The sequence below is a fragment of the Hippopotamus amphibius genome, chromosome 13 (genome assembly GCF_030028045.1).
Source record: "Hippopotamus amphibius kiboko isolate mHipAmp2 chromosome 13, mHipAmp2.hap2, whole genome shotgun sequence".
Classification (NCBI taxonomy): Eukaryota; Metazoa; Chordata; class Mammalia; order Artiodactyla; family Hippopotamidae; genus Hippopotamus; species Hippopotamus amphibius.
In genome coordinates, this window is record NC_080198.1 from 44,899,676 (window position 1) to 44,913,910 (window position 14,235).

Genomic DNA, 14,235 nt, shown 5'->3' on the forward strand with positions numbered 1-14,235 from the left:
AACCATAACCTATTCTCTTTCTGCTCTCTCAGGGAATAGAATGTGAGTTTTAGTTGTGAGTGGCAGTTTAGGAAGTTGGCTGTAAACGGTTCTCTCATAAAGGTAAAAAGCTGAATGTAGAGGACAGAACTTTCTTCAAACAGGACTGACCAGAATGACCGTCTTATGCTATGATGTTCTCATCACTGGAGGGGTTCAAGCATAAATCAGACAACTATTATCGAGAGTATTTTTAAAGAAGATTAATAGTTCAGGTAGGGGATGTACTAAAAGGAATCTAATAATATAAGGTTTTAGAATCACTTTGGTTGCATGTGAGCCCTAATGCTAACAAATAGAGTGGGGTTCTTGTTAGTTGGTGTCACCTAGTTAGATTCTTTCCTGTTGAATCTCTTAAAAAATTAAAATGAATTACAAAAATGGACATTGCAGTTTGTTAATTCTACTTATTCCTCCCATATAAATTTGATATATTTAATCAGCTTGCTTACCTTTTTTTCATGTGTTTTATTTCAGTTGGTCGCATTATGTTTCAGCTCTTTTCAGATATATGTCCAAAAACTTGCAAAAACTTCCTTTGCCTATGCTCAGGTAAATGAATTATTAAATTATTTCCAATGAGAAGTCCTGGCTTACAGTTTTACCTTGCTCAACAGAGTAGATATTTTCCTTAAAAAGTAATGATCTGTGCAATGAGTTTAGCAAATAAAAAATATTGCTTTCACTGATATGAAATCAGGGAAGCATTTCTTAAAGGAAGGAGAGGAGAAAGAAGTGGTCTCACAAATGAAAAATGAAGTACCACCATATGTAGTGAAATCTTTATCCATTGTAGTTTATAAAATAATAGTATATATTCAAAACTGATTTATTTTGATAGAATTTTACAGATTTTAGTACTCTGAGCAAATTTAGCATTCCAGATTTCACAAGAAATTTAGGATTAGAAGGTAGAGAACCAAAACATAATGAAGTTGTTCTTTGTTACATGTAATTGGATTTATATTTTTAAAAAGTAGAAAAAATGGGGAGGAAAAATATTTATGGTGTTACTTATCTCGTACAGTGCCCAACACAAGGGAGGGATTTGGCAAAGGACTAATTGGATGGTGCTTTCCATGGAAGGATATGTTTGTAGCTAAACTTCATTTCTTTTTTTTTTTCCTAGGGGAGAAAGGCCTTGGGAAAACAACTGGGAAGAAGTTATGTTATAAAGGTTCTACGTTCCACCGTGTGGTTAAAAACTTTATGATTCAGGGTGGGGACTTCAGTGAAGGTAGAGCTGAAAGTTATGCTCTTATTAAACTCTATCAGTTTCTAAAGCATCTTATTACTTTTAATTGTAAATATAGTGTCACTTACAGTATGATGTAAATATTAGGTGGTCAGTGAATAGTTGTTGAATGAATGAATGTTGTAGGCCAAGAATGTATAAAAAGCAAAATACTGAGACTTTTTTCTTTGTTTTTATGCAGTTTTAATACAGTTACTTGATGAATATCCTACAATGAATGCCAAAGTACTGTTCAGTTGTTTTTATTCTTTTACAATTTTTTTGGTGTGATTACTGTTTGAAATAAGTGGGTTATGGAGATAATTTTTTTAATAGTTTTTATTATAATGGGATTGGATTTATAGTTTAAAAATGAGATTAATTGAGGGTTCTTAGAATTTTTATCATCTGCAGCAATTACTCCTTCAGCAAACTGAAACCATAAAAAGTAATTTATGTGTATTCGTATATTTTTAGTTTTCATTATTGTTTAATGTGGCTCATTATTTTCAGGTAATGGAAAAGGTGGAGAATCAATTTATGGTGGATATTTTAAAGGTAAGGCTTAATATTTTATGGTCTTTTGTTTCAGTTCTGATATTAAAGCAAGTTTTATCATGTACTTTTAATGAGAAGAGGTTTACTTATAGTTCACTTTTTGCATGAAACTAATGCTGCATGAAAATACTTTATTTGCATGAACTTGGGGATAAATTACATTGTAATATATAACTTTTAATTGACAAGATTAATTAAGGCTAACTTTATGGTTAAACATGACTTTCAGCATGGAGGTTAGGCAACTATATACATGAAAACTCCTATCTTCCTGCCTAAAACTGTCAACATATTCTTTTGTTTATAGAGAATGTGGTCTTTTGCAAAATGAAAAGGTAAGAGAACGAAGCTCAGTAACACAAACTCCAACTCTGTTCCCTTGCACCCTTCCTAATAAATTTATGGACAGTCTGGGTCAGGTTGTGGCTGGATTTCTTATATTGCTTGAAGACTTGGAAAATTCTGTATGCTGTTTCATACATGCATCTGTATCTTTTTCTTTTCCCAATGGGTTATTATTTCCACATCAGGGAAAGGAATCTAGTTCTGTTTTTTTTCCTCTAAACCAAGCAGTTTCTTTGAGTAAAAGTTGGTATTTCTTCCTCTCTCAAAGGTTTGTATGTTTTCTTTTGTATGCTAGAACTATATGATTGTGTTTTATTCCTACGGTAGTATTTGCATAAATCTAACTATTGCACTTGCCCCAAAAAGCCTTAGAAAAGTCAGTTGCAGAAATTTATAATGGGATCCAATATTACTAGGTTTTAATGCCATGATAGCTTCAGTGTTATAATAGTCTTTTATATTTCTTTTGGGGGAAAATGGATTACTACTCTTTTTCAGAAGCCTGTTCCCAAGGTAATCTTTTTTTTAAAGTTTTCTATGTTTCTGTTTGTTTTAAAGAAAGATTTGTTTGTATGAATGTTAAAAGGAAATTTAAATTAGTTTTCAGGGTATTTCTGCTGAAATTAACTCCAACTCTAAGTGATCTTTATGACAGAGTTTTTCCTTTGAACTGGTAAAAACAGCTCTTTAGCTGATTAGCATGTAGCAATTTGAAACTAATACCGTAGGTCACTTTAATGTGATTGTTCTCTGTGGCAGATACTTGTATATCTTAAAATTGTATTTTGCCATTTAAAATTTTGTATTTACAGGATTTTCTTCCTTAGATAATTTTTGATCCTGTTGATTAGAAAGAAGCTACGTGATTTAATTTAGGCATGTCCCTACAGCTTAACTTACTGTAATATTTTGGTTTTTGATTTCATAGTCAAGCATCAATTCAACTGAGTAATAAATTTACCATATAGAAATTAAGCACATAAGAGGATTATTAAACTCCCATGTATAGTGCATTATGCAAGATAATTGGAAATTTGGAGGAAATGAACTTTACTATAAAGATTTTTCTAAAATTTCCTTGCTAGTTTTCCCTGAAAGTTAATAGTTTAAATATCATTTAGCCAAAGTATGTTACTACTAAAAGTGACTGTTCTAAGGCTGTTTGTATAAAGTATTAAATATATGTTCTTTTCCTCAAGGCTAAGTAGTAAATAAGTAGTATTTTTTGTTTTTGTTTTTTATGCTTTTGTTATTTGATTAGTTAAAAGAATTTTTTTTTCAAAATAGTCAGTCAAGTATCTGTACTGACCAGAAGAGGAATTTCATCCTTTGCTTTCTATTTATTACTTTGAACATTGCACTTTAAAAGTAACTTATAATTGGAGACTGACAAATTTGTGTTTTCTTCAAACAGATGAAAACTTTATTCTCAAACATGACAGAGCGTTCCTTTTGTCAATGGCAAATCGAGGGAAACATACCAATGGTTCCCAGTTTTTCATGTGAGTAGGCATAATTCAGAGATGAGCTTTTCCTAAACAGAGAAGCGCTGTTCATGAGAAAGATGGTATTGTTAAACCAAGTATAATGCTAGATTCTGTCAACTTGAGTTTTATTATGTTATAGTAACTGGTAAGCTCTAACAGTCACTTCAGCGTTAAGCATATATCCTGGATTTGAAGAATGGTACTTAAAAGGTATAACTTGAAGATGTAAATTATTTTCAAAATACATTGTCATCTTAAGAAAAGAAATTGGCTTTGACTCTTAACAAATTTGGGGGCTCAGTTTAGCAAATCCGAATTGGAACATAAACTCTTGATGAACATTTAAAACTTATTCATGACTAGGACTGGATGTACCCTTGGCTGGAAAGCAGTTGGTTTGAGTAAACCATAATATGGTTGCTTTTTCTCTTACTGTTGTTCTTTGAGCCAGTTTGAGAGAGGTGCCATTATTTTCTGACATTGTATAGAGATAAATGATTTGGTGTTAAGCCAGCATTGTAGCAATCTTAAACTCTGTGAGATCTCTATGCATAATTGAATTAACTTAATGTTGCTATCATTTCCACCAAAATTTATGGTATTACTACCTAGAAAACTTCAGAATGCTGAATTTGCTTTTTAAAAAAACAAACACCTTTACACGTACATGTATACACAACCAAAACCTTACTTCTCATCTGAAAGGCTTGGCATACTTTTAGTTATGTTCTTATCTAAAGCTACTCCAAAACCTATTTTTGTTATAATCCCACGATATAAAATATGAACGATAATTGGCTAGCATGGAGTTTAATGCCTTTGATTGGAAGTAAATCTCTGAAGTTATGTATGCTATGTATATTGGAGAAATAGTTTTCCCATGGTTTACCAGAAAAAAGTTTTGTCATCTTTCTGAATGGATGAGTATGAATGGCGCTTCCCTGTCTTTAAAGGAATAAAGTATTCATATAAAATAAATCTCACACTTTAAGTTTGTGTGAAAAATAGATTCCAACATGATCTGATAAAGTTCAGATAAGGGACATTCTGTTCCTAAGAATGTCCTAAAAATGGAAAGCTGATAGATGATGACAATGCCTGGAGTTGTGCAGGAAAAAAAGGAAGACCTAAAACAGTTATTCCATATCTTGGTTTTGGTCCCATAGAGTATTAGTTATTACACTCCTTTACTAGAGTACTTTTCTATTAACCTCCTTGAGGGCCAAAAAAAAGTAGGGGGAAATATTTTAAAAAACTCGGTGTAGAAACTGTTTACTCTGTGATTGAGGTTTCCCATTTCCATTTTTAAGCTTATCTGAACTGTGAACATGATAAATTAATGATTCATTGGTCAAAAAGCTACCATCTGAGGGCTCTAAAGTTTCTTTTAGATTTCCTTTTTTATATCAGTACATTTAAATTTTTATTTATCAGGTAGCAGCAGCTTCTTCCCATTGTTACATACTAATTAGCTTATTTATAAAATGTTAGAGTTAAAATCTGTGCACCTACATACATTAATTAAAATCCAGTTTATGAGATGCTCCCTTCAAAAAATGTAGAGTGTCTTATTTTTGTTACTTAGTACTTGCTTAAGTCTTTTCTAGAAATGTTTAGTGTCAAATAAAATTAAAGCCATGTCTGTTTTCTATGTAGCTTAATTTTACATTGTATTATTTTTTGACAAGGAATACCAAATTAAAATTTTAACATCTGTAAATTAGTATTAAAAATTTTAACCTTGTTTTCATAATTAACTGGTAGATGGCACTAAAGTCACTGTGAACTTGTGATTGAAAGAAGTTTTTCTACTTTTAGTTTGAAATTTACTTCTGGAAATGAGTTTTCAGTTAAAAGCAATCTTGGAAGTAAACATTTTTGCACTCACAAAAAATCCTTCTCTCTTTTTTTTTTAAGAATTTTTTATGCATGTGCTTTTTTTATGTGGGCTAAAAGTACCAATTCCTCAGGGGTTGCAGGATAAAATAAAACTAACGTTTACTTTTCTAAACAAAGTATTTGTTTGCTTTTATAGAAAGATAAGTAAAATGGAGATGGTGGCCCATGAAAGAAACATCTTTGAAAATCTATGTCTTACAAGCCCAAATCCTTTTGGAATTGGAAGTAGTAAAAAAGTATAATGTACTATCTTTAAGTTGTATAGATGATCACAGATAATTGCTCTAAAAGTTGAGGTTCCGAGGGTTGATGGTCACTAGCTGTCTGATGGCTTCCCAGGGGTGGCTCCTGCGTTTCATCCTCCTCCCCCAGCTCTTCCTGTGGCACCTTGAGCAGCAGTTCTGCGGTCTGAACAAGAAGAGATAGTGTGAGGATGGATCATAAAATGCCAAGGACTGCCTTTATAGTTCTAGTTTTATAGGCTTAATAAGGACTTTTAACATATTCTTGCAAAATTGTATTTGTAGTTTATGTTATAAATCTGTTACCTTGTAATTCTGAGGAATAAATTTGATGCAGTTAGTGTGGGTACTTGAGTAAAATGTTCCTTAAGAATTCTTATGCTTTGTGCAATAACTATTGTATTCATTACTTAAAATGTTTAAAACCTCCCCTTCCTAAGGCATATATATCATTTTATTAAACATATTTTTGTATATATTGCTTTCTTTGGGTGGAAAAATTACGTATGTGATAAAAACCAGATTATCATCTATAAAGCTATTTGTAATTTTTGCAGTAACTACTTATATCTACTACTATGTTAGTCATAGTGATTTTGCTTTTAGCTGCCTAAACAGAAGAAAACACTGTTTTTGAAATAGTACAGCTCAAGAAACGTGAAAGAAGTGGTATATGGTACTGTCCCCACGAATCACTGAGGAAGTAATGGTTTGTTCATGCTGAGCTATTTTTGAAGGAATTCAAAGACCTGGGACCAAAGTAGTAACCAGGTTAACTGGGTCCTTTTTATTATTAGTTATTTTTTAGTCCAAAGACTAGGAAGAATTCACAATAAAAGCTATAGGATTATAAAGTCTTAGACTAGAAAAGAATTTAGAGATTGTCTAGTCCAATCTTTTCATTCTATAGATAATGCTAAGTAAGGAAGACATATACAGTTCAGGTTATAGGAATTTTACTCATAATCTTGAAGAAATTGATAGCTAGAAAGAGAATGCTGCACACAGTAAGCTACATAGGTTTATTGACCTGTCTGCTCTGAATTAATTAATTTTTAATTAATTAATTTATGTATGTATGTATTTTTTGGCTGGGCTGTGCGGCTTGTGGGATCTTAGTTCCCTGACCAGGGATTGAACCTGCACCCTTGGCAATGAAAGTGCACAATCCTAACCGCTGGACCATCAAGAAATTCCCCTGAATTTATTTTAATTTCAGTAAGTTTTAGACACATCAAGCATTGCTGGAAAATAATATGACACTTTAAAGGAAAGCATTTTTCTTTTCCTTTGGCTATCAGTAATGTCTATTAATTCTGGCTCTGACTTTCATTGTGTTTATTTTCATTCATCAAAAAGGTAAAGAAGATATTGCATAAAGTAGTCCTTAAAAAGATTAGTTAGGTAGTTTATAGCTTTGTATTAAATAACTGTTCTCCTGGATTAGAGCACTAACCTAGCTATCAGGAAGCATTGTATCTAATCTTACTTTGTATATACCTTGAGTTAGCTTTGTTTTTCCTCTTTTGTTTGTAAAGTATCTACCCCACTATCAAATATAAAGTAAACATTTTGGTGTGAAAATGCAGACATAAAAGGAAGAAAGTGATTTGTAGATTGCTCCTAAGTTTCTGAGGTATGGAATGATTCATACGCAAATATTGTCTCACCTAAAGGAAATAGTTGTAATTGCTTGATTTTCATCAGTCTGAAAGGTGCTGCAAAGAAGCTCTGGCTCATCTTGCCTAAATCACCTGCAGTCCCTTCATTGGCTGCTGTTAGAACACGTTGGAGTAGTGGTTGCTCTCGTCTCCCTTGGCTTAGTCTGTGCCGTCCTCATATCATCACCAGGGGATGACAAGACCCAGAGAGCCTTGGAGAACAGGCTTTGTCATTGGCCACTGTCAGTGGTCATGATAATTATAAAAATATAAGAAAATAAGACGTTGAAAAGTCAAACTTTGAACTTCAAACAAAAAGTGTTTGTTGTATTTTAACAGTCATAAATAGGACTGTGAGAGGAAAGCATAAGTGCTAGGATATATTCTAGTCATTTAAGAATGGCTGCTCACCTCAGTGGGAGAGAAGTGCTGATCGTTTCAGAGTAGCGCAGCAGGGGGAGTTGAGGAGTTGGTTTGGTTTATAAAGGGCTTTATAAAGCTGTGTTGATATTTTTGGGTAGCAGAAGTAGATTTGGGGTAGAAATCTTTTTCCCTCCACATATTCATGAATTTGTGTGAGAAGAAATGCTAGTAAGTGTTAATAACCTGAGAAGTCCTGGCTTGTTTCCTTACTTTTTGGGGGTAATACCTTCATATGTTAATTTCAAGATTTTTTTCATGAACAGATTTCATGATGCTTAACCATAATCCATATTCTCTTGATATCAAGTGTCATCCTTAACATCCAGTCTTAGTATTACTTAGTGTTTATATGACATTTGTATTAGCAACCTGGAAGGAATTTTGTTATCTCGTGGTGTTTGGTGTGTGTTATGTTAATGTTGGTGCTGAATTTTTTAAAGCTGTTTTATTTTGGTGACTTATGGAACAATAGGTAGAGCACTGTAACATGGCTTGATTAGTTTCCATTGCCCTTACATGAGCTTTGTCACTGTACAGTTTGGTGCCTCTTAGAGGTGTGATAGTCTCAGGAGTTGAAGGGAAAAATTGCATGTTAAAGGCTACTTAAGACAGAGATAGGTTGTCTTTGTTTCCTTCTCTCATACTACTTTACAACTAGAGTTTTTTTTTTTCACAACATTCATTGGAACACCGCATTATTTGAAACATATTCTTTTTTTGACAGTAATTCATGTATCAATGCCTTCATAAGAAATTAAAGCTATTTTTAAATATATCAAGATTTAATATGTCCAAAACCCCTATAAAGAATTTTGTCCACTGTATGTAATGTGGGTTTTGGTCTGAATAGTAACAGTTATGTTTAATTGAGTTAAAATTGGTCAGTATATATTTGTTTCACAAAAAATTTTCGTAATGCGGAAAATCAGAGATTAGATGGGAAAAGAAAGTATTATGGCCAAGATTTGACAGCATACTTCTTATACTTTCATCTCTCTTGCCTTTTTATCCTTTGAGAAGATCCTTAAAATTCTAAGTATGCTGCTTTATTATTTTATCATTATTTTCAGTGACTTAACTATAGCAGTGTATGTAGTGGCAATGAACAGAAACTACAGTCCAAACGTTTGCTCATTAACTCCTGATAGTAGTCTGTTTTGATGTGTGACCAAAAAAGATTTCAAATATAGAAATATGAAAGGTTCAGTTATTTGAAGTGAATTAGTAAAAAAGTTCCCTGAAATTTTAAGTCTCTTAACTCATCCTTCCATTGAAATTTTTGTTTTCTACTACTAGTGACTGCTCCTGGGCATTCAGATTTTTTATTTATGTATGTACTCAGGATACATTATTCTCTTTCTGAGAAGGCTGTTAGTTGATGACTTAGCCATTTTCTATGATTTGTATAGCAGTATATAATGTTCTGTTTCTAGCTATTATTCACACTCTGGTGTTACAATATTAGGGACCTGAGCAGATTCCCACTTCAACCACAATACTTTTCTTAAGCATAATTCATCTCTACATACATATCCTATGTGAAAGAAAATTTAGAGCCCTCCTTTTTAAAAAGCTTTCTTGCTTTGCATAAAACTTGAAAGTATTTAATTTCAAAGTTATATTGATATTAAAACATAGATTCAGTCTTGTCTTAAAAGTGTATTACAATTTATTTCTTGCCATTTTTGTGTAAAATTTACAGAAAGAGTGTTACACCGTGCGCTCCAAAGGTAATGTCTCATTACTCTAAGGCTCTCTCTTTTTCTTTCTTTGCCTTTATCTCTTTAATTCTATTGTTATGTGCATTGAACCATTTTAAGAAAAAAAACTTTCTGCTTGATCTGTGGCAGCAATACATGTAAAACAAGTGTGTTTTATTGTTTATGGTTAATCCTGGGAAGTATAATTTTAATTTCAGTGGCTTGTTACCACCAAGTTCCCACACATCTTGCAGGGTGGGGTATATTGTATATAATGATTTAGATCTCATTTCAGTACAGAACTATTAATTTCTGCATAAGGCCAAAAGCTGTTTTGATAATGGTAAAAAAAAATGTAGATCATTTTTTGGAGTAACAGTGATACTTTTCAGTTTCTAGGATTTACAAGGTTTAAATGAACCCTTGTGCATGCATTTTTAAAGCAGATTCAGAGCTGAGGGAAACTAGAAAATCAGTGTCTGAGTAACAGGAGAAAATGGAAATGTGAAAATATTGAAAGCTTTTCTAATTTGAAATATTCTTGTGGTTGTTTCTCCTTTAGGTATGTTTTCATAAGCATGTATAAACTTACTTATTTGTGATAGTCTTTCACCTTAAGGTCTTAACTGAGCATATGTTACCACTGCATGAGTCTTTACAACTTTATAGTTCTGAAACATCAGCACAATTAAGAGTTGGTGGGATGAGATTTCTTTGTCCATTTTAGTAGAATTGAATGGCTTGGACCGAGCATATCATTTCCCCCTGCCCATCAGCCCAGTGCCAGCAAGCCTGCTTCCCCTGGAATTTCTACTCTTAGAATGTGGGCTGAATGGGGATTTATGTATAAATACAGCTGATTCACTTTGTTGTACAGCAGAAACTGGCACAACAGTGTAAAGCAATTATACTCCAAGAAAGAGCTAAAAAAAAAAAAAAAAAAAAAAGGCCTGCAAATGTGAACAACTTATTTCTAAATTTAGGTTTATATGTTTGAATAATATAATAAAATTTAAATTAAAAAAATATATATAGGCTGAGAACCCCAGGGGGCTTCTTTTTGTTAAGATACTTTCAGTATTCTTATTATGTAGTCTAACCCAGTTAAAGCATAAATTTGTACTTCCGCATCCTGAATTGCGGATGTGAGTAATGGACTCAGTTATTCACACCAGTTTAGGCACAGTGGGCCAGTTGAAATTTGTCCTTGAAAGAATTGCTTGTCTTCATTTGTTTTCTTCACTACTGCACTAAAGGACCAAGTTTGTCTTCAGTTTTCATTTGAATTAAAAACAAAACTTGAATCCATCATAAAGGGTCTGTCCTCAAATTGAGTTTCAAGTGTTATGTTGCTGCATCACTGCAGTCAGCTCAGATGTTTTAATCTCACCATTTGCTCCAAAGGTTTGCCCTAGGTGGTTTTCACAGCACTCCTGTTAGCCAGGGTGCAAGTCCATTTGGGTTCTTTGTGTTTTAAGAAAATCGGTAGGCTTTTCCCCAATACCAGAATATCAGAGAATTGTGAGAGAAAGGACCAAGGAAGAGTTATATATCTAATCAATAAATCATTGTTTTCACTGCTACATGTTGAGGCTGATCCCTTATATTGTAGAACATTTTTACCTTTAAATTTTTTACCTCTTTCCATCTTTCACACAGTGGAATCACTGTCTAGCGTATGTACTAATTTCTTACTATCTTTACTGTGCTTGGTAAAGTTTTGTAATTATGGGAAGCACATGTCTATCTTAAAGTTACTGTCCAAGGTAGTTTCGGGATGCTAGTTTCATGATTTAAGCATCAGTGCCTCACCAGTTTGCTAGGTTTTCTTTTTCTTCTTTCTTCTGCCTGTTTTTATTCATTTTTACTGTTACATTGGCTTAAACTACCACTTCTCAATCTTGTAGGGAAACTTTGACACTAGTGGTTTTAAAACTCAAGATTCCTTTTAAAATTCTGGTACTTCTTGAGTTGATATTTAATTTTTAAAAACTAAATTCTGTATTGTTTTTACAGAACTGAATATTCTTAATGTAAATTTAAGTGTTTACATCTCCTGGTAGAATAGTGATTTTTAGCATTGTTATGAAGGTTAAAATTGTGTTTTACTGACTTACATTTCTTAGAATTGCCTTAAAATGAGTATAAAAATTGATATGGGAGCTTCTAGTACAGTTTACTGCCTTAACATGGCCTGATAATCCAGTGACCTTTCTCTCGAATACTATTTCTGTTGTAAACTAAGATGTTTGTGATAGATACTTCTGAGACTAGTTATCTGCTTTTGAATTTTTTCCCACTGTAATTCACATAGTCTGAAGATCTGGGAAAGTGCTGTGGGAAAACTAGCTTGGGTTCAAAATATCTTAACCAAATATACCCCCATAGACTTCCCAAGAGTGACTATCTGCCTGTTTGTGACTGTAGAAGCAGCCGGTTGGGTGTCTTCTGGGCCGTGGAAATTTCATGTGTCTATAATGTTATCGATGATTCCTTACTTTGCTGTCAGAGTGTTGGCAGATTGAAGGTTTGCTCCCTACTGCATTTTCAGAGTTGCTGTGAGTGGCAGAGCATCACCTTAGATGAAGGAAGAGGGGCAGGAAGTTCTGAAAACAGGACTCATGAGGTCTACCTCCATCTGCCTGCCTAAAAGATGCAGACTGACTCAGTATGAAAAATAATGAATAGAAAAACTCATTTAAGTATGTAGGGCAAGTGTTAAGTGTTGATCACACTTTTCCGTCCATAAGCAAATGGCTAGGTGTTTTTTATTCTTGTTTAATTATCTTGATAAATTTTGAGTTTGTTTTTTTGTTATTGTCGTTGTTTTGGATTTGAGAGTAACTTTAATTTTAATGTATATTTATGCTGTATATTTCAAACCTATTTCACATGTATGTATACATATATAGTCTTCATATTGGAGAGAGCGAGATGCAAGTTTGTAATTCATTATAATCTTGAGGGTTTTTTTTTAATCAGTTAAAATGACTATTGCTGTTTTTAAGCTTATTAAGTTTAGGTGTATATCATGTTTAACTTTTTCCCCTATCTTTTTATCTTTACCTCTTTGTTCTCTACATGCTGTGCTTTAAACCCTTCTGCTCTGTTCACCTGAACACCTGGTTTTTGCCATCTTCTTTGTGTTGATGTTTGTTACACAGTACCACAAAACCTGCTCCACACCTGGATGGGTAAGAGTTACGTTCTTATTATCTTGGGGAGGTGTTTGGGTGGCCAATCCAAGACAGATTAGACCATGGGTGAGCCCTCAAAGAGGTGCTCTTTATCCCTGGGTTAATCTCTCATAGCCGAGCTCTTCCTAAGGATCACAGGTTGCAGTAGTGTTGACATCTCTTATGTTACTGAAGGGGTCTTTGTGTGGGCTCCTGGATGAACTTCTCAGGCGTGCCCTCTTGAGTGACCCCGTAAATATGGTGTCTGAGTATCAAGTGCAATTTGGTTGTTATCAGACTCTTTACTATAAAATTGTTAAGAACCATTGTTTTAAAGGCAGAAAACTAAGGCCCAGTTTGAGCAATTTTTTTTTTTCCTTTTATGAAGCAGAAATTCTGATTCTCTTCCAGTTGCTTCATACAGCAAACACTTTGCTTTTATTTTCAGGTCTGTGGACCTGTCATTTATAATAGTTGTCTTGATGACTGCTCATGGCTTAATTATCGTCAAAACAATTTTTTCTTGAATTTGTATTGTAACAGGGTGCATGTTGTCTTTGGACTAGTTATTTCCGGTTTTGAAGTGATCGAACAAATTGAAAATCTGAAAACTGATGCTGCAAGTAGACCTTATGCAGATGTTCGAGTTATTGACTGCGGGGTGCTTGCCACAAAGTCAACAAAAGATGGTAAGAGTGTTTTGAAGGTAGAGGGAGCTAGGATACAGGTAACTCATGTTGAAGACTGTAACTTAAAGGTACCTCCCAGATTTCAGTAGTGGAAGAAACTCCTACAAGTAGTATATAGCAATAGCCCTGATGCATCTATATCATACCCTGTATCCAATCCATCAGGAAAGCTTTTCAAATCTGACCTTTTCTTTTTACTTACCCTGCTGTCAGCGTGGTCCAAACCCAGGGATCTTTCACCTGGGTTATAGCAGTAGCCACTTTACTGTTCACCTTGCCTCTGTCCTTGCTCCTCTATAATCTTTTCTCAGCAATGATAGCTTCCTAACTGGTCTCCTTGCTTACACTCTTGACCCTCTGCAGTCCTATACAGCAACCAGAGCCATCTTCTCTAAGGGCTCCCTTTTTATCAGCCAAAGCTGAAGTCTTTACAATGGTCTGTAAGGGATTCTGGCTTTCTGCTGTTTCTCTGATCTCTTTCCCCTCATTCATTGTCTTCCCAGCCATGTTGACCTTTACTTAGACATGCCAAGCACTTGGGGACTTTGTGCTGGCTGTTCCTTCTGTCTGGAATACTCTTCATTCAGATACCTGCATGACCCCCTCCCTCACTTCCTTCAGGTCTCTGGTCAAATTTTATCTTAGATTACCTCGACTTTCCCTATTCCCTTTACCCTGCCTTTTCTTCCCTCTTCTTTTAGTATTTATCATTTGTTGTATTACGTAGTTACTTATTTTCTTATCTTCTGACCCAATTACAATATAGACTTCATGAGGGCTTT

General features: G+C 33.9%; 1 protein-coding gene across 11 annotated transcripts in view; it reads left to right on the forward strand.

Annotated features, from left to right (window-relative positions):
* Positions 1-14,235, forward strand: part of NKTR (natural killer cell triggering receptor) — a 47,603-nt gene that overhangs the window by 13,703 nt on the left and 19,665 nt on the right. For 4 of the 11 annotated variants that reach the window (XM_057705875.1, XM_057705877.1, XM_057705883.1 and 1 more), the window contains exons 3-8: positions 517-591; positions 1,169-1,276; positions 1,787-1,831; positions 3,591-3,678; positions 12,753-12,782; positions 13,308-13,453. In XM_057705875.1, the coding sequence (XP_057561858.1) occupies positions 517-591; positions 1,169-1,276; positions 1,787-1,831; positions 3,591-3,678; positions 12,753-12,782; positions 13,308-13,453 (492 nt within the window). Of the gene's footprint in view, positions 1-516; positions 592-1,168; positions 1,277-1,595; positions 1,832-2,138; positions 3,679-9,590; positions 12,783-13,307; positions 13,454-14,235 lie in introns of those variants that run through there. The other 7 variants (XM_057705884.1, XM_057705878.1, XM_057705885.1 and 4 more) reach the window with 7 other exon arrangements.